At 46.7% G+C, this 20,186-nt stretch overlaps 1 protein-coding gene across 7 annotated transcripts; it reads left to right on the forward strand.

The window, feature by feature from the left end:
* The first annotated feature begins 94 nt into the window (after positions 1-94).
* E4F1 (E4F transcription factor 1) lies at positions 95-20,133 on the forward strand. 7 transcript variants are annotated; one of them, XM_058157041.1, is made up of 14 exons: positions 265-575; positions 2,708-2,838; positions 3,125-3,221; positions 4,185-4,390; positions 4,581-4,701; positions 5,021-5,173; positions 6,420-6,586; positions 7,552-7,779; positions 7,994-8,099; positions 11,729-11,946; positions 13,014-13,212; positions 15,371-15,531; positions 16,256-16,318; positions 19,286-20,133. In XM_058157041.1, exons 1-14 carry the CDS (start codon positions 398-400, stop codon positions 19,643-19,645), a joined length of 2,388 nt encoding a protein of 795 aa, XP_058013024.1. In that variant the 5' UTR covers positions 265-397; the 3' UTR covers positions 19,646-20,133. The 7 variants fall into 7 exon arrangements, with proteins under 7 accessions (XP_058013027.1, XP_058013024.1, XP_058013025.1 ...); XM_058157044.1 differs by lacking the exons at positions 265-575; positions 3,125-3,221 and adding an exon at positions 95-233 and having other exon boundaries at positions 2,708-2,842; positions 4,189-4,390; XM_058157042.1 differs by lacking the exon at positions 4,185-4,390 and having other exon boundaries at positions 266-575; positions 3,125-3,217.
* The last annotated feature ends 53 nt before the right edge of the window (positions 20,134-20,186 follow it).

Genomic DNA, 20,186 nt, shown 5'->3' on the forward strand with positions numbered 1-20,186 from the left:
AGAGGACGGGCGCCGCGCTGATTGGCTGGGAGGGTGTGCCGCCCCGCCTCCCGGGTGGCCCCGCTCCCTGCTCGTCCGCGCGCCAGGGCTTCGGCGACGCCTCCGGAAGCCTGACCCGACGACGCTGATTGGCTGCCCGGGAAGAGGCGCGCGTCGGTTGGCCGAGCGGAGAATGAACCTTCCCGCCCTCGCCAGCCGTTGGTTGTAACGCCGCGCGGGCCCCGCCTCCGCAGGTGAGCCGCCCGCAGCCGTCCTCGTCTTCCCGTTGGCTGAGCGCCTGCTCGACCGCGCCTTGCCCACCGAGGCTCGCGCGAGCCCGCCTCCCCGCGGCGCCGGCCCGTTGTTATGACGACACGGCCGTAAAGCCGCCATCTTGGTGGTTGCGGCGCCTTGCGACATGGAAGCCGCGATGGCAACGGGCGCTGGGCCGGCGGGGCTTACGGCAGCTGGGCCACGGGGACGCGAGGGCGCTGCTGAGGCGGCGGCGACGAAGACGGGCGGGCTCCCTCAGTCTCCCGCCGCCGCCGCCGCCGCTGCCGCTTTCCTCAGCCTCCCGACGCCTTTCGAAGAGGAAGGTACTGACTGCCGCCCGGAGGAAGGCGGGGGAGGGGCCGCTCCGTTTCAGGGCCTTCCCGGAGAAGCGGCGCCTCGTCTTCGCCGCGGGGACGGGCCTGCTGTCGGAGCGGCGACGGCTCCCGTCCACGTGTCAGGGCCGGATCCAATCGGTGCCGGGCTCATCGAAGCCTAACACTCTCCGTCTCTATATCAGGGGTCTCCAACCTTGGCAACTTTAAGCCTGGCGGACTTCAACTCCCAGAATTCCCCAGCCAGCTTTGCTGGCTGGGGGATTCTGGGAGTTGAAGTCCGCCAGGCTTAAAGTTGCCAAGGTTGGAGACCCCTGCTCTATATGGAACCTTCCGTGGTGTGTGTGTGTGAGGGGTTGAAATGTCCGTCTGTCGAGTTGGGAGAGTTGCTCGGCGCTCTCTGCGGCGGCCTACCTCGCAGGGGTGTTGTGGGGACGGAAGGAGGGAGCGCAGGCCGATGGGCCCCTCCCTGGGAATAAGGGACGGCGCCTCTTCTCTGAGGTGAGGGTAGCTGCGACAGGAGAGGCTTCCAGGGTAGGTAAGGACCACCATGCTTCTTCCTTTGACCCCCCCCCCGTCCCCTCCGGGTGCAGGTGCCAGGAAGGTACCCGTAACAAGAGTTGGAAGGGACCTTGGAGGTCATCTAGTCCAGCCCCCTGCTCAGCAGGGGGACCCATACCATTTTAGATAAGCGACTGTCCAGTTTCTTCTTAAAAACCTCCAGTGATGGAGAGCCCACGGTTTCTGGTGGCAAGCTGTTCCATTGGTTGATTGTCCTCACTGTTAGGAAATTTGTCTTAAATTCCAGGGAGAGCTGTACTGGTTCTGCAGTTGGAGTAGGGGCAGGGTGCTCTTCTGACGCTTTGTTGGGGCTGCATAGTGGTGGCTGGCAAAGGAGACTTTCTCAGGCATCCCTTTGTGGAAACGGAACCCCAGCCTGGCACTAGCTGTGCCAGGTTTTCTGATCTTTTAGACAGGGTCTTGATCCCCATTCTTGCCCTGGTCTTAAAAAAGATGCTCTGTAAGAGGTACTAACTCCATGGTTTGCTTTGGAATGACTGACAACTGTTTAAACTGCTGCTGCTACGGTTTTATTTATCCCAAGCCTGTAAATACTAATGTTGGAACGAATCCAGTTGTTGCTGTGGTTGGTTATTTGGGAATCTCCTTTTCACACTGTCTTTTTTTTTTTTTATTGAAAAAGTTTTAAAAAAACAAAAACATTTCCCCCCCTTTCCCCTCCTCCCAGAAACCCCCTCCCCGGCTTCCCGGGTCAATCACAAGGTATTGTTATACATAAACCAAACATAGAATAAAATTTTCCCTTCCAATCCAATTAACCTCATCCAAAGCTTTTCATCTCCCAACCCCCTCCCCATTACATAAAATAATACTTCCTAATTATTCAAAGGCAATCTGATATTTCTTAATCTGATATCTGTTTTGTAGATAATCCATTTTTTCCATTCAATTAAATATCTTTCCTGCGTATTGTCTTTTAAAAAAGCTGAGATTTTAGCCATCTCAGCCAAATTAATGACTTTCAGTATCCATTCTTCTATTGTAGGTACCTCTTCTTTCTTCCAGTATTGTCCAATCAACAGTCTTGCTGCTGTTACTAAATTCAGAATCAGTTTAGTCTCAATCCCTGTACAATCTGTTATAATTCCCAAAAGGAAAAATTGTGGCAGGAACTTTATCTTCTTCTTCAGTACATTTTGAATAATCCACCAAATTCTTATCCAAAGGCCTTAATTTTCTTGCAAGTCCACCAAATATGAAAATATGTAGCGTCATCACAATCACACCTCCAACATTTCGCTTGGATATCAGGATACATACATGATAATTTTTTGAGATCTAAGTGCCATCTATAAAACATCTTATAAAAATTTTCCCTTAAATTCTGTGCTTGTGTAAACTTAACATTTCTAACCCAGATTTTCTCCCATGTTTCCAACATTATTGGTTCCTGAATATTCTGTGCCCATTTTATCATGCAGTCCTTTACCAAATCCTTTTCCGAATCTATTTCAAGCAACACATTATACAATCTCTTTATATGCTCCCTTTTCACACTGTCTTAAAAAGTGTGACGGGGTCCTTATTTTCTTGCCTTCTAGATGAAGATGACAGGCACAAATGTGGTCGCTGCCAATCCGAGTTCACTTCTTTGGAAGAATTTGTGCAGCACAAGTTGCAGAAGCTTTGCCAGAGGCCTCAGGATGGACCCACAGCAGCAGCAGCAGCTCCGGCAAGTTTCTCAAGGCAGCATCTTAGCTCTGCTTGCCAGACATTTGATCTCGCTGGAGGCCAGGCTGGGAGGTTGCAAGCTGGATAAATGGTAGCGTTTGTAGGCTCAGATGGGTAACGTCTGCAAAATGCATCACCTTGTCCTTAGAAGAAATATTAGCCTAAGACATTATGGGAGATGCTGTTTTTACCACTTCCAACTTTGTAAATTTTATTTTAGAAAAATATTTTGGAACATCCCTACCACAAGAGGTCTTTTCATATTAAAGCTCCATTTGTTCCATCAGGTGATTTCGTCAGTTGAAGCACCTATAACTGTAGCTCATATAGTTGTTGAAGCAGCTCCAATAACAGAAGAAATCGGCAGTGTACCTGAAATTGTAGGTAGGTCCACCAGCCACTTGAAAGTTATTTTAGGCAATCAGTAAGCCTACTGCAAGAGTTTAAGGGGGAGGAGTATAACAGAGTAAGAGTGATTGCTTTTCACGCAGAAGATCCCAGATTCAGTTCCAGGCATCTCCAAATATTAGGAAGAAATCCTCTTGAAATGGTGCTGCTGTCAATCAGCGCTGGCAGTAATGGATTAAAAGATAAATGGTATGGTGCTGTGTACAGCAATTTGTGTGACTCGGTGCTTTTCCATTATTTTGAATAAATGTAACCATCAAAAGTCAGGTCCTCTGAAGGTTAAACAAAAACATGCTCCTTCGCATAAAGTGCAGAGAAAAGGAAAAGGTCATGCTATGAATTATTAAGATAAATAATACCTTAAAGTTGTTCTATAAATCTATATTGATCTATTTATCGGGAACTGGGGAAAACCCAGGAGAGAGAAAATTATTATTTTTCCCTGAAGAAAAATAAAGCTTTAAATCAGGGGGTCTCCAACCTTGGTCCCTTTAAGACTTGTGGACTTCAACTCCCAGAGTCCCAAGGTTGGAGACCCCTGATTTAAAGCTTTTTAATTTAGAAAAGGTGTGACAGAACATTCTTAGACCAGTTTATGATTAAAATTTGAGCATGGAAGTGCAAGCGGTTGCTGGAATAGAGTAGACAAAATGCTTTTGAGAATACAGAATAATGTCTGATTTTTAGATGAGATGAAATGTATTGATGGATTCACAGAAGGTTATTTGTCTACTCGTAATATATTTTGATGTGATCAAGGGTAAATTCATAGGAACATTGCATGGAAGCACTTTCTCTACTGACAGAGGGATTTGCATCAATCTGAATTTAATAGCGGAAACCACTCCATCACGGGCGCCTGTCCGATATGTACCAATAGCTGGTTATGGACCATGATCTCCTACGAAGAATCTTAACTGGCTTTGGGCCTCTTCGCAGGTAGTGGGCAAATCAAGGAGGTGGTTGTAGGTGAAGATCACGTCTTTGAAAGCCCCAACAGCCACAGCGATGAAGACGGTGGACTTACTCAGAGTAATCCAGGAGGCCCCGGGGAAGGTGCTTCTCTGGAACTTATCAAAGTTAAACTGCTGGTTAATAAGGAAGGTCGTTATGTCTGCGAACTGTGCCACAAGACATTTAAGACGGTATGTTGAGGATTTTAGCAATGCTCATGGGTGCTATTAGATAAACAATATAGAAGACGGTGCTGTTGAGACACAACAATGCTTGCCTCTGGGTAAGAAAAGGCAGCAGTGTTATAGTTTGAAATGTCACGTTCTTAAGATGAGCTCTGTATCTGGCAGTACCACAAACCTTTGTATCTTTCGGTTCCAGGCCAGCATTCTCAAGGCTCACATGATCACCCACAGCAGCAGGAAGGACTACGAGTGTAAGTTATGCGGGACCTCTTTCAGGACCAAAGGTTCGCTGATCCGACACCATCGCCGTCACACAGGTGAAGAGCGGACTTGATCGGCTGTATGTAGTGATTCAGTTATTAAGCGACTTTCAAAAGTAGGACTAAGAGCACAGGGGAAGACATTGGGGGTGAAATGGTATTTGAAGAGCTAGGATGAGGGATTTGCATAAAAGGATTCCAGGATTAATTCCTGGTGCTTAAGCATTACCTTGTCCTCCATGCCCCTACTGTTGAAAAGCTATATATAGGCCTTGGAGCCAATCTATCCTTTTCTGAAGGGTTGGCAGCAGAAACGTCACCTAGAGACACCGGAGCCACGTTCTCCCACAAAGTAATTTTCCTTTGGTTTCTCTAGACGAGCGTCCTTACAAGTGCAAGAAATGTGGGAAAAGCTTCCGGGAATCGGGAGCCTTGACTCGACACTTGAAATCCTTGACGCCATGCACTGAGAAAATCCGCTTCAATATGAATAAAGAAATAGTTGTTAGTAAAGAGGACTTAGCCTCAGGTCAGTGAAAAAGCTCAGGGCCTCCCCTGCTCTTTATCCATACGGCTTGCAGGATGTGCCTGCCTTGCCTTCGGAGGGATGGAATGGAATTGATACAACTTGGCCTGAGGGGAGGATGGGCACAGAAGATTTATGCCATAATAATTTACATGAATCATGTATGCCAAAATTCAGTGGAATATCGCTAAATGAGAAAACATTAATTCACAAAAGGGATACTGACTAGTATAATGCCTGATAGAAAAGGCATGTTATAGTATTCAGAATGAAAGGAGGACTTGGGGGTTTACAACTTGGACATCTACACGGATGAAGTGAGCCCTGGCTGTTGGTGGGAAGAGACCACACCTTGGTGGGTCACAGATGAAATAGATCCATTTGGATTGAACATGTATTCCGAAAACCCCATAAATCTTGCCTACTCACAGTCATTGGTCTCTACGCCAGAAGTGGACTTTCCATCATGGGATCCGGAAAGAACCGGCCGTCCTAATCATACCATTTATGGAAGCAGATTTAGGTTCAGGAAGCACGTTGCCAGGGCTTCAGGTGAAGAGGTCCTTCTGGATTAGCAAGGCAATAAATAGCACCAAAAAAAAAAGGTTGAAGGATTTTGATTGGTGCTGGTGACAGAACAGAAATAAGCCCTGGGTCATGCGCAAAACTCTTGGAGGACACTGCACATTCAACGGATCTTTATACATTTAGCCACTTTGGTGGCTCTTTTTCTTAATGTGCTGTGTGAGCCCAGAAAATTTGATTTTGGCATGTTGTGCAAGTGTAGAACGTGTATTAATTCAGTATCCAGTCATTCAGTTTGATGCACAGGCAGGTCAAGGAATGAAGAGACACGGCCCAAAATTAACCCTCGTCAGCCCAACCATAAACTCGTCTTCCATGCTTAGCCAGGCTTTGTGCAGGGTCCCAGCTTGTCCGGGGGGGGGGGGGGGGGGAGAATCTCTTGGGGTTTACCTTGTAACAGTTCAGGTAGCGTCATACACCGTGGTCAGGATTCTGCCATGAACTTGTGATGAGTCCTTAGGCAAGCATGAATCTCTGGTCCACTGAAGAACAGCACCGGTGCCCCAAAAGGTTCATGTGAAAGCATCCTCTGAAGGCTCAGAGGTTGCCTTGTGTGCCTGTGGCAGGGCAGCAGCCCAGGTTAGCCAGAGGGAGCTGCTTGGTTTTGCTTCCCTTGAACCCAGCCCCTGGTGGCACTCTTAACTGTATGCTGCTTTTCTTGAAGGGGCCAGCAACTCCAGCAGTGAAGCCATCCCCTCGCTGGCAGCCCCGTCTGTGGAGACCTCCCCTGTCATCCACCTGGTGACGGATGCAAAAGGGAATGTCCTCCATGAAGTCCATGTCCAGATGCAGGAGCTCCCCGTCTCGGGAACCAAGGCATTAGGACAAGAGGTTAGTGCAACCTGTGTTGTGGGGGGATGATCTTGTAACACCAGGAGAAGTGATGGAACCTACCCTGGTCAGTACTCCAGAAAGTCCATAATAACTCATTACTTGAGGCTTCATCTTGAGAAGGATCTGCAGTGCATTTCAAACGTAAGCCAGCCAAATGGGGCCTCTGGTGGCTCAACGGACTAAGTCTGTCTGTTATTAACACAGCTGCTTGCAATTACTGCAGGTTCAAGCCCCACCAGGCCCAAGGTTGACTCAGCCTTCCATCCTTTATAAGGTAGGTAAAATGAGGACCCAGATTGTTGGGGGCAATTAAGTTGACTTTGTATATAATATACAAATGGATGAAGACTATTGCTTAACACATTGTAAGCCGCCCTGAGTCTTCGGAGAAGGGCGGGATATAAATTCAAATAAAAAACAAAAACAAAACTCTCAGAGCTCCAGACCTAAGTTAGGAAGAAGAACGACATTTCGAAAGGTTCCTGAAATCAAAAGTATGAGAAATGTTGATCGGAAAGAAAAGCTTGTGGGATTCTAGGCTAAGGAAAAAAGTTTTTTTTCTTTCTGCTAGCTGTCAGCTGTCATCTCATGCTTGTGCTTTGCTACCGTTCGGTCCCAATGGCTGCCAGGGGGACTGAATGGGAAGAGGGAGGATGCGAAGGAAACAAAACAGTTCCTGCATCTCCCTGAGATGCTGCTCTACAAGCCAGTAGCTGGGACCAATGCAGCTGTGTGCACAATCCACACCTGGAGTGAACGTTCTAAAAACATCATATTTGAATTTGATTGGACCTGTGGGGGGGGCAGCACCAGGAGGCACTAAGGGAGGGGAAGTTAGACTTGGGGATTTTGGCGTCTAGTAAATGGTACCTTTCTCAGCAAATGGAGAGAAAGATGGTTCTTTCTTAGAGGTTCAAGCTGACGTTAGCAGTCATTTTTTCTGCACTCTTTATTTTCTTCAGTCATCCAATCTTGAGGAGCTGTCCCCTGACCAGGAGGACAATGAGAACTTACTACGAGAAGCCATGAGGAATTCTGGGATTGTGATCGAGCGAGTTTCCATAGAGGAGGGTGCCAAATCCGATGCAAATGGCATTGCTGGAGCTGCTGAGGATTTAAAGAACAAAGAGGTGGAAACACCTGAGAAATTGTGCGAAGAGCAGTATGTGGAAATTGAGCACATAGAAGCTGTAAGTTCCTCCTTATTAATTTAAATGCCGCCTGCGTGGCTTGCTGCCAAATGTGTCTTTCATAGCATGTGCTGTGTTGTGGTACGGCTGCGTATAAGAATGGGACTCTTGAGTTTGCTTTCACTTTCTCTCGTAATCTTCACACAATGTTGATTCAAGCCTTCTCTTGATCAAATGCGCAAGTAATTTATGCTGGGCTCCCTTTGTTTCATAGCCAGATCCTGAAGCGACCCATGAATGTAAGCGACACGCGTGCCCTTATTGCAGCGAAACCTTCAGGGAGCAGAGTAGTCTCGACCTCCATATCAGTGGACATCTAGGTAAAACCACATTCTTCTAGGCCTCCTCTTCCTCCAGGGTCCTGCAGGCAAACTCCTTCCTTGGGTTCCCTAAAGGCAGCACCTTTTTTTGTAAAAGCTGAAGTTGATGTTAAGACACTTGTAGGCCAGGGGTGTCAAACTTGGATTTCATTGAGGACCGCATCAGGGATATGTTTGACAGCGGTGGTAGTGGGGGGGGGGGGGGGCTGGCCAGGATAGGCGTGGTCAGGTCAATGTCACTCATGTTGGGGGCACCTGTGAGCACTCTGCCAGTGGAAATGGGCTTGCAAGCTCCGTTTTTGGCTGCGATGGCCTCCTGCAACCCTCTGCCAGTAAAAAAGGAGCTTGGGAGGGCCGTGGGCCAGATCTAAGCATCCCACAGGCCGGATCCAGCCCATTGGCTTCGAGTTTGACACCCCTGCTTCAGGCAGTGCAGGCAATCCTCGACTTTTCAACCATTCGTTTAGTGACTGTTCAGAGTTATAATGGCAGTGAAAAATGTGACTTTTGGCCGGTTTTCACACTTAACGACCATTGCAGTTTCCCAATGGTCACATGAGCAAAATTCGGATTGCTTGGCAGCTGACTCATATTTGTGACGGTTGCAGTGTCCCCGAGTCATGTGACCACCTCTTGCGACCTTGTGACAAGCAAAGTCAACGGGGAAGCCAGATTCACCGGACAAATCATGTGGCTAACTTAACAACCGCAGTGATTCCTTTACCAGCTGGGGGCAAGACTCGGTTAGCACATGTCTCAGTGTCTGAAATTTGGGGCTCAGTTGTGGTCGTAAGTCGAGGACTACTGGTACCTGTATTACAGTTTCAGTACTAACGTTTCTGAGGGTCTCTTTACATCATTTCAGTTTTCGTAGGCTTATTGAGGTTACAATCTAGGCCAGGGGTCTCCAGTCTTGGCAACTTTAAGGCTTGTGGATTTCAACTCCCAGAATTCTGGGAGTTAAAATCCACAAGCCTTAAAGTTGCCAAGGTTGGAGACCCCTGGCCTAGTATACCTACTTGTCCAGGGCAGCATTCCTGATGGAGGGTCCTGAGATTCCTCCAGGAAAGGGAGCCTGCGGACCAGCTCATATGGTAAACTTCCACAGTGTCCAACTGAGATCTACTTTCGTATAATTTAAACAGATCCTTTCTTATCCTGTCTTCTGAAACAGCTGAACAATTCAGCTCTGTTTCTACCTGTCGGCTCTTCAGATATATGAAGACAGTTATGAGCCCCTACAGTTTCTTTGCTCCAGGGTAACTATATGCAGTGCTTCCGGTCATCCCCCCCCCCTCTGAAATTTTTCTTTTCAGCCTCTTTATCGTCTTGCTTGCTGTCTTCTAGATATGCTCCAGTTTATTAAATTTCCTTCCTAAAATGTGGAGCTTAAAACGTGGTGTACAGATAGTCCTTGACTTAAGACTGGGGGCTTGGTAACCGAAGTTACAACATTCCCCAAATTCAAAGTTTCAACAGGGGGCAGGGGAACCCTACGGTCACATGATCGCATATTGGATGTTTGGCAACTCATCTGCATTTTCAGCCACTTGCGGTTTCCTACGGTTGGTTATATGACCACAATTTACGATTTATTTATTTTTTGCTGGAAACTGGCATTTACTCCCTGCAAATGGGTTTGCTTAACAAACACTGCAAAAGTCCTGAAATTGGGTGTGGTCACACTTGCTTAATGACTAGCATGACTTGTAGTTACACACTCCATGATGGTTATAAGTCAAGGACTTCCTCTACTGTATTCTAAATGGGGTCTAACCAATGCAGAATAAAGAGGAATAATGAGTTCTTTTGATCCTGACACTGTCTGTTGATTCAGCCAATCACATTTTCTTTGTTTATGGTTTTATCACTTTGTAAGTTCATATTTAGCTTATGATCCACCAAGATCCCAGACCTTTCTCCTTCTTGGTGTCCTTGAAACCCTTGAAGCTTCCTACCAAGTTTTGGGACTTAGCATTTGTTCCTGTTGAAATCCCTATTTCTGGCTTTTGCCCTTTGTGTACTAAATTGTCCAGATTATTATTATTATTATTATTATTATTATTATTATTATTATTATTATTATTATTATTATTATTATTATTATTATTATTTATTGAATTTCTAGACCGCCCTTCCCCCGAAGGACTCAGGGCGGTGTACAGCCAAGCTAAAAACATACACAATATACAATATTAAAAACTAAATTAAGAAACTTATTACACAATTGGCCGAGAAATTAGAATAATTAAAATCTAAAAACCCCAATTTAAAATATAAATAGAATTTAAAATTTAAAAACGAAACAATTTAAAAAGTTTAAGCTAGCCCCGCGCGAATAAACAAATATGTTTTCAATTCGCGGCGAAAGGTCTGAAGGTCAGGTATTTGGCGTAAACCAGGGGGAAGTTCATTCCAAAGAGTAGGAGCCCCCACAGAGAAGGATCTTCCCCTGGGGGCCGCCAGCCGATATTGTTTGGCGGACGGCACCCTGAGAAGTCCCTCTCTGAGAGCGTACGGGACGGTGGGAGGCATGAGGTAACAGCAGGCGGTCCCGTAAGTACCCAGGTCCCAAGCCATGGAGCGCTTTAAAAATGGTAACCAGAACCTTGAAATGCACCCGAAAGGCAACAGGTAGCCAGTGCAGTCTGAGCAGGAGAGGTGTTACATGGGAGTTACGTGGAACTCCCTCTATCACCCGCGGATGAGCCGCGCAGATGAGTTTTAAAATCCCTGCTTTAATATCCAGATACCTGTCATCCAGATGCAGTTTTGCTAGCTTCTATTGGTGCAAAAAACTTACTGTTAGGAGCAGTTTTAAATCTAGTTGCTGCAAAGCCAGGTAGCGTGTTTAAGCATGTTTATGTAGGTTTTCTGCTTGGGCTAAGCAGAGATTTATACCTGGGCAGCAATATTTGTGTAGTATCCTCTCAAGATTAATCTGGAGTTTAAAATTAGGTGTGGAGGAGTTCCGTCTTCCCCCTACATCCTTCCACAGGGCTATTGCTGTCACCTGCTTTAGAAGACTTGAGTGTTACTTTCCTCGCCTTGGCGTTTAACCTACATGGCCCTTAATCTGCTGTTCCACATTTTTAAAGCAATCAGCCACCATCAGATAACTCTTCTTTTGTCTTGTTCCAAAGGTATCCGGACTTTCTTTGTTTTTCCTTGACAATGTTTCACTTCTCATCTAAGAAGCTTCTTTAGTTCTGACTGAATGGTGGAGAATGGAAGGGTTGTCATCTGGTCGTTAGCATTCTTTCTGATGGCCTCAAAGACTCTCAAAAACAGTCCTAATGACCTGATGACTGCAAGGAATATAAATCCTTCCATTCTCCACCATTCGGTCAGAACTGAAGAAGCCTCTTGGGTGAAAAGCGAAACATCTTCAGGGAAAAACACAGTCCAGTTGCCTTTTGCAAGGTGCACCTTTGGGACCATCATGACTGTCTGGATGACTGAGAATCTTCATAGACACGCCTTTTTCTTGGTTTGTTAGAAATGTAGTTAGTGCGGTCATGCATAGAAACTCATCTTTAAAGTTGATAACAGTCCTTGAATTTCCATTTGTAGCCATTTTATCTGTGTACTATCTCTTTTCATTTCTCCCCCCCCCCCCCCACCGCCAGACTACAAATCTTTTACGTGTGATGAGTGTGGCAAAGAATTCACCAAAGGATACTTGCTGAAAAAGCATCAGGAAGTGCATGTGAACGAACGGCGGTTCCGTTGTGGCGAGTGTGGCAAGCTGTACAAGACAATTGCACATGTGAAGGGGCACAGGCGAGTGCATTCTGACGAGCGGCCGTATCCTTGCCCCAAGTGTGGGAAGAGGTACAAGACCAAGGTAGGAGTTTAGTACCTTTGGGGATTCCTGCTTTCTAAGACTTTGTTGCTGAACCTGTCAATCTCAGATGTTAATTCTATCAGAAAGCAGAAGGGGGAATCTCATGAAAATTGTGACTTTTTTTTGACTGTACTCCTGTAGTCTGACCAACCCCTCTCCTCACTCAATAAGAAAATTATGGCCATTTCATAATGCTTTGGATTTTTTAGACATACCTATCTCTCTGTGTTGTGTCTTGTCCGCTCTCACCACAGCCGGGGTCTGCTTATCTGCTCCCGAACACGGAGGAATGTATGCCTCCCGGCCCCAGTTCTGGCTCCATGCCCAGACAAGCTGCAGAGGAGAGGGCACCTCCCGGTCCCAGCCCTGGCTCCATGCCCAAGCAGGCTGCAGAGGAGGGAGCATCCCCCGGCCCCAGCCCTGGCTCCATGCCCAGGCAAACGGAGCAGCTAGACCCCTCCCCCTCCTCCACAGCATGTGAGCTTGAGGAAAGTTTACTTCCAACAACAGCTGATTGGAGTGACCCTCGCATCAGAAGATTGGATAGGCGGAGGCAACAGAAGGAAGGGAGGGGCAGGCCTTAATGAGTGCTGAGTCATGGAGCCACACCCCATGGCCTATATAAAGGATCTGCTTTCTGGCAGTCTCTGAGTCAGGCAAAGTCGAACTTATCTTGCTGAAGTCACTTACTGGTCTCCTGCCTGCTCTGAGGACTTTGCTAGGACTTTGGGCAGAGCTGCAGAGGCAAGCCTGATTCGGATTTCCCTGGCCCGGCCGTCAGCGGAGGAGTGGGACACGACACTCTGTGTCTGTATCCATCCATCCATCTACTCACCCACCCATCCATCCATAAAAACCCAAATGGTGGTCAGCGATACCTGTTTAAATGCAAGATTATTTGCACTTGCTCCTGAAAGATAGGAAGTTTCTGTCCTAAAACTGAATTGCATTTTTATTTTGTAGGGGTTTGGAAGGGAGGATATCAGTTTTGAAAAATCAATTTTTGGAAAACTGTCAGTTCTGGAATTCAGGCTGACTCTTCCCCTCCCCCCCCTTCTTTCCTACAGAATGCACAGCAGGTTCATTTCCGAACGCACCTGGATGAAAAGCCATTTATCTGCCAGTTCTGCAACCAAGGCTTTCGGGAAAAAGGTTCTTTGGTGCGCCACATCCGTCACCACACGGGCGAGAAGCCATTCAAATGTTACAAATGCGGCCGTGGGTTTGCAGAGCACGGCACCCTCAATCGGCACCTCAGGACCAAAGGTGAGGCGGAGGATAGTTTGTCTCCAAGACAGGTGTGCGCTCCTACCTCTCTCCTGGCTTCCAGTAGAGTAGCTGGGTTTGTTGCACTTCCATCCGTCTCAATTCCCCTGATCTCTTGCAAGTGCTACAGAGCTGCTGCTGTGAAGCATTTGAAGCTTCGTTAGTCCCAGGAGAAGGTACGTAAAGAGGCTTTTAAGATGTGGAAAAATCTAGAGCAGGGCTCTCCAACCTTGGCAACTTTAAGCCTGGTGGACTTCAACTTCCAGAATTCCCCAGCCAGCAAAGCTGGCTGGGGAATTCTGGAAGTTGAAGTCCACCAGGCTTAAAGTTGCCAAGGTTGGAGACCCCTGATCTAGAGCCTTAACACCATGTTAATGCGCAATAAAACATTTAGAATGAGAAAAAAGTTAGTTTGCATATATAGCCACGATGGCAAACCTATGGCATGTGTGGTGAAAGTGGCATGCAGAGCCATCTCTCTGAGCACGCAAGCCGTTGCCTATTGCTCTTCTGGTGCGCCGGCCAGTTGGTCTTCACGTGCGCGGGAGTGCCAGAAACCGGAAGGGCAGCTGCCCCGTGCGCATGCACGTGCCAGGGAGATGATCTTCTGGTTTCCAGTATGTGCATGTGCCAGCTGATCTTCGCGCACGCATGCGTGCCAGAAACCAGAAGACCAGGTGGCCTCTCAGTGCCGAAAAGGTTCGCCAACACTGATACATAGCAATGCCATGAATGTGGTAGGCCTTGGTACAGGTAGTCCTCGACCTACAAGCATCTATTTAATGGCCGTTCGAAATTGCAAAAGCTCTGGAAAAAGTGGTCTCTGTCAGGTTAATGACTGCTGCAGCACCCCATGGTCACATAATCAAAATATGGGCACTTCACAATGGGCGTGCCTTTGTGCCAGTTGCACTGCCCCGGGGAGATGGGAATCACCATTTCTAATTTTCCCAGCTGGCTTCCAAGAAGGAAAGACAAAGGGACTCACTTAAGAACCGCATGATTCACTTCACTGCAGTGGTTCCTTTTAACAACCGTGGCAAAAAAAGTTCGTAAAATGGGACACAACTCGCTTAAAATGTCTTGCTTATTTTTGGAAATTTTGGCCACAGTTGTGATTATAAGTCGAGGACTACCTATATCGAATGACTTAAAGGTCCTGATATTAATGATAAACAACTTTATTACCGTCACAGATCAGCAGTAGACAAAATTATCACTGTTTACAATAGTGTTAAAAGATATTAATAATAAGTAATAACATCCGTAATAGTAAAGTACATGGTATCGAACAGTATGGCTCTTACCCTTGGTTACCTGATGGGAGAACGGGTAAGCATGTATGTAAATATAGATTCTCTAAAAATTGTTGCAGATATCTACAAGAAATTGGTGCAGTAAACATCTTTAATTCTGTAATCGGATTTTCTTTATGGTCGTTGCAGCTGCACAGAATTTTGCTACTGCATGTATGATAGCCGGGTTTGAGTCCCGGAGGAGAGAATCTACATAAAAATTGTCTTTCCTCCCTGGTAATCTCTCTAATAAGGGGAGACTATGCATTGACCTAAAAACTCTGTATATACAAACTCACAGTGCAATAAAACGTATGTGATACCTTCGACTTCTCCTTTACCACATGACTTAAGAGTCCAGTTATTTACCATATTTTTAGGAGTGTAAGACACACCTTAGTTTTTGGGGAGGAAAATAAGAAAAAAGCTGATTGGCAGGTGGATCGGCCTCCTGGAATACCCCCAATCAGCTGTTCCCAGAGGTGAATTTTAGCAACAGGTTTCCTTGGTTGTGAGCTCTGTGCCTTGCTTTTTTTTTCTGCCTCTGAAAGCCTCCGAAACAGAGCTGCTGTTTTTTTCTGCCTCTGAAGCTCCGTTTGGGGCTTTTTTTTCTGAAGCTCCGTTTCTGATGCTTTTTTTAGCCTCTGAAACCTCCGTTTGAGAAGCTGGGCGGGACTACATTCGGAGTATAAGACACACCCAGATTTTCACCCTCTTTTTTGGGGGAAAAATTGATTATACTCCGAAAAACACGGTAGGTAAGCAGCTCTTCTGCATCTTGACTTTGAACTTAATGGGGAAAATTCTTCCTGCTGTTTCTTTTCATTGCTGCTGAGCTGCCTGTTCTCCTCCACCTTCCCCAGGTGGCTGCCTGCTTGCCTTGAAAGAAGCTGAAGAAGCCGTGGTGTCAGAGGAGGGCCAGTCGGCTGACCATTTGGCTGCAACGGTCATTTCGGAAGACCCCCCCACAGTCCTGGTGGAGTTTTCCTCAGTGGTGGCAGATACGCAGGAATACATCATTGAGGTAAACAGGTCTCCCCGGGGAAGGCGGGGCCTTTTGAAAGCAGTTAATATCCCAGCACTGGAGGCCTAATATGGACCAAGAACTATGGAGACCCATCACGCACGCTGCTGGACAGACTAGGAAGTGCATAAGGCAGTGGTAGTCAACCTGGTCCCTACCGCCCACTAGTGGGCGTTCCAGCTTTCATGGTGGGCGGTAGGAGTTTTGTCCGATACTGAAGCATTTTCCTTTTTTTTAATTGACTTTTTTTAAAAAAAATCATAGCATTATTTAAAAACATTTTCATTAGGTTTTCATAAAATTCCCTGTCACAATTTAAATTTCTGAAAATATACTATTTGTATCGCCTGCGCATAAATAGTTCATGTTACCTAAGTGAAACTAAATGGCGCTATAGTGCGACCGCAAACAAAAGAGCCTCGTCCCAGAATAGCTCGCGCATCTCCCCCCACACCACCCAGCTGTAACAGACAAGCAGAGCTGGTAGCCAGCATCTCCCCCAAACCCAATCCACGATGCGTGAGAGGCATGCGCAGACGATACACGGTGCATTATTGTGGAACTGGTGGGTGGCTAGAAAATTTTACTACTAACAGAGATACAAAAGTGGGCGGTAGGTATAAAAAGGTTAACTACCCCTGGCATAAGGGATGTGGACTGTGGCTCGAGGAGCCCCGAGGTGTCTTTGAATGGCTAAACTGTTGCTGTGCATTCTTTCTTAAAGACAGCTGCTGAAGACCTGGAAACCAGCGAAGCTGCCGGGATCATCGAAGGAACCAGGCACGAGGTGGGTTGCTCAAAGGAGGCTTTCTAACGATCTCGGCGACGACTATTTTCAGCGCTGCAAGGAGCAAATCCTTCCCCCAAGGGCTAAATCCCCAAGTAAGGGGACCCTGCGTAGGCAAGCACAGCTTGTAATGGATTTGGCCCTGCCAACTCCAGTGAGGTAATCTCTAGTTTAGTCCCTTCATCCACCAGCTTGCAGTGGGTCTAGGATGCTTGCCGCCAGCCACGTTCCTTCAGGGAAATTCCTTTCTGCCCTGGTTTATTTCAGGAGCCGGCTGAAGCTGGATGGCCAATAAATTTTAACATTTTGATAACTGGACAGAAGAGGCACATTAAAAGGCTGATACCAAGACGTTTGCTTTTTTTGTTAAGAATTCAAGTCTTAATAAATGTAACAATCTGGGATGAAGAATTAGAAGGGAATCGAGGGGGAAGGGAAAAGGTGAATGGTTGTTCCTGAAGTGGCTAATATCATCACCCGTCCGGTCCCCCAGTCCTGGATCTCACACAACACAGACACACAACAAAAGTTTTCAAGATTGGATATCCTTCCTTATTTGGCCTGGCTCTCGGAAATGGAATTGCATCTCATTCACTGCATTTCAGGTTTTCTCTCACCCCTCCTGTTCAACATCTATATGAAGCCGCTGGGCGAGATCATCAGTGGCTTTGGGGTGAGATACCAACTGTACGCTGATGATACTCAGCTGTACTTTTCCACCCCGGGCCACCCCAGCAAAGCTGTCGAAGTGCTGTCCCGGTGTTTGGAAGCCGTACGGGTCTGGATGGGGAGGAACAGGCTCAAGCTCAATCCCTCCAAGACGGAGTGGCTGTGGATGCCGGCACCTCGGTACAGTCAGCTGCAGATGCGGCTATCTATCGGGCGAGTTGTTGGCCCCTATGGAGAAGGTACGCAACTTGGGCGTGCTCCTGGACGGTCGGTTGTCCTTTGAAGATCATTTGGCAGCCGTCTCTAGGAGAGCTTTTTATCAGGTTCGCCTGATCCGCCAGTTGCGTCCCTTCTTGGACCGGGATGCCCTATGCACGGTCACTCATGCTCTCGTTACCTCTCGTCTGGACTACTGCAATGCTCTACATGGGGCTCCCCTTGAAGAGCACCCGCTAGTCCAGAATGCGGCTGCGCGGGTTATTGAGGGAGCGGTTCGGAGCTCCCACGTAACACCTATCCTGCGCAGATTGCACTGGCTACCTGTGGTTTTCCGGGTGCGCTTCAAGGTATTGGTTACCACCTTTAAAGCACTCCATGGCTTAGGACCGGATTATTTACGGGACTGCCTACTGCCGGCCTCTATCTCCCAACGTCCAGTGCGTTCCCACAGAGAGGGACTCCTCAGGGTGCCGTCGGCCAAACAATGTTGACTGGCGGCCCCCAGGGGGAGGGCCTTCTCTGTGGGGACTCCTACCCTGTGGAACGAGCTTCCCCTCGGGCTTCGACAACTACCTGACCTTAGGACCTTTCGCCGCAAACTTAAAACTTATTTATTTCATATGGCTGGACTGGCTTGATTTTAAACCTTAAATTTTAATTGTGGGTTTTAAATTTTTGTAATTTTTATGGGGTATAATGGTATTTTAAATTTTCTGGCATCTTGAATCAGTTTTTTAAGGGTTGTTTTAATTGGTTGTTGTAGTTTGTATTTTATTGGCCTGTTCACCGCCCTGAGTCCTTCGGGAGAAGGGCGGTATACAAATTAAATTATTATTATTATTATTATTATTATTATTATTATTATTATTATTATTATTATTATTATTATTATTATTATTATTATTATTATTATTATTAACAATCTGCATCACTGTTTGGTTTGGTGGCAGCAGTGCCTCAGATAGAAAGTCCTTACAGAGAGTGGTAAGGACAGCTGAGAAGGTTATGGACAGCTCACTTCCTGTTATTCAGGGTGCTGCTTATAAGCGCTATGCGCTTACAGCTCAATGCATTGTTAGACACCCCACATACCCACTTTAAGGTCTGTTTCTGTTGCTCCCCTCTGGGAGGAGGTTTCGAAGTAATTCTGGCAGGACTACCAGCTTCTGGAACAGCTTTGTTCCCTATGTAATAGAGGGGTAATAGAGGGAGCCCCTCGTGGCTCCCATGTGACACCTCTCCTGCGCAGACTGCACTGGCTACCTGTGGCCTTTCGGGTGCGCTTCAAAGTTTTGGTTACCATCTTTAAAGCGCTCCATGGCATAGGGCCGGGTTATTTACGGGACCGCCTGCTGCCACCGACTGCCTCCCACCGACCCGTACGCTCCCACAGAGAGGGACTCCTTAGGGTGCCGTCCGCCAGGCAGTGCCGACTGGCGACACCCAGGGGAAGGGCTTTCTCTGTGGGGGCCTCCACCCTCTGGAACGAGCTCCCCCCAGGACTGCGCCAACTTCCTGACCTTCGAACCTTCCGCCGCGAGCTTAAGACACATCTATTTATTTGTGCGGGGCTGGCCTAGAGTTTAGTTTTAAAATTAGTTTTAAATGGGGTTTTGTATTATTTTAACGATAGTTTTAAATTTGGCCTAATGTAGTAAGTTTTTTAAATGTTGTTTTAACTTGTATTTATTCTTATGTTTTCTATGTTTTTATAAGGCTGTAAACCGCCCTGAGTCCTTCGGGAGATAGGGCAGTATAAAAATTTGAATGATAAATAAATAAATAAATAAATAAATAAATAAATAAATAAATAAGTGCCATCCGTCTGGTAAACTCGCAATATTCATTTTTCTCGCCGTGTACATGTATATATCTGAACTAGACTGTGTTGTTTCTCTGTGTCATATATGTGGGTATCTGCATAGTTTCGTATTTATTTATTCTGTCATGTTCATGTAGTGTATATTGGAGGGGAAGACCCTTTGAGAGCTATATGCAATGAAATTTCATTTTAATGCATGCCAATTAATGTACATTCAAAGTGACAATAAAGTTATTCTTTTTTTCCCCCCTGTGCAGGTGGACAGTCATATAATGAAGGTGGTTCAGCAGATAGTAAACCAAGCCAATTCTGGCCATCAGATAATTGTCCAGAATGTCACGGTGGCGGACGATTCGACCATGACGGCAGAGGGCGTGGACCCCGACACGATTGCCATAGCAACTCCAGAGAGCCTGACGGAGCAGGTCGCCATGACCCTGGCTTCAGCAATTGGGGAAGGGGCTGTGCTGACCACAGAGGGCGGTGGGGAGGTGGAAGAAGCCACCGTGACCATGGTGGCATCCGAAGACATTGAAATAATGGAGCATACGGGGGAGTTTGTGATCGCAGCCCACGAGGATGACGATGACCTAGAAGTCCAGACTGTGATTGTCTAGGGGGGCTTTTGGGAGTGGCAGCCTGGCTGCACCCAGGTCCCAGGTAACGTGAAGTTGCCCTAAGAGCCGGTTCGTGTGCTGCTTCTCATGACGTCTTAACTGAGCTCTTGGCCAGCTGTTCTCATCAGGGAGAGTCCCTGACCCTTCTGGACGTGGCAGCCTGTTGAAGCCAGGCAGCTGTCGAGTAAAGCACTTTAGAGGAAAAAAATATTGTGTGCAGGGATACTTAATGACGTGGCAGTGAGAGGTTCCAGGTGTGGGAGGAAACTTGGCTTGCTTTTTCATAGGAATGTGGGTTTTATCACTTTAGAAACCCAGTGGCTTTAATTTGCATCGCCAGAATACTCAGAAAGGCCACACTTGTACTTTCTTGCAACCATGTAGCTTTTAATTATCTTATTGTCTGATTTAACTTGTAAATATTTTTTTAAACAAACAATTTTTTACATTGCTGTATTCTGATGTAATTAAAGGAGAGTGCTGAAGGCTTCAAAGGTATCAGTTGGTTATTTCTCTCCCAAGAATGTCTATCGGTGTAAGT

Source organism: Ahaetulla prasina, chromosome 14 (genome assembly GCF_028640845.1).
Source record: "Ahaetulla prasina isolate Xishuangbanna chromosome 14, ASM2864084v1, whole genome shotgun sequence".
Lineage (NCBI taxonomy): Eukaryota > Metazoa > Chordata > Lepidosauria > Squamata > Colubridae > Ahaetulla > Ahaetulla prasina.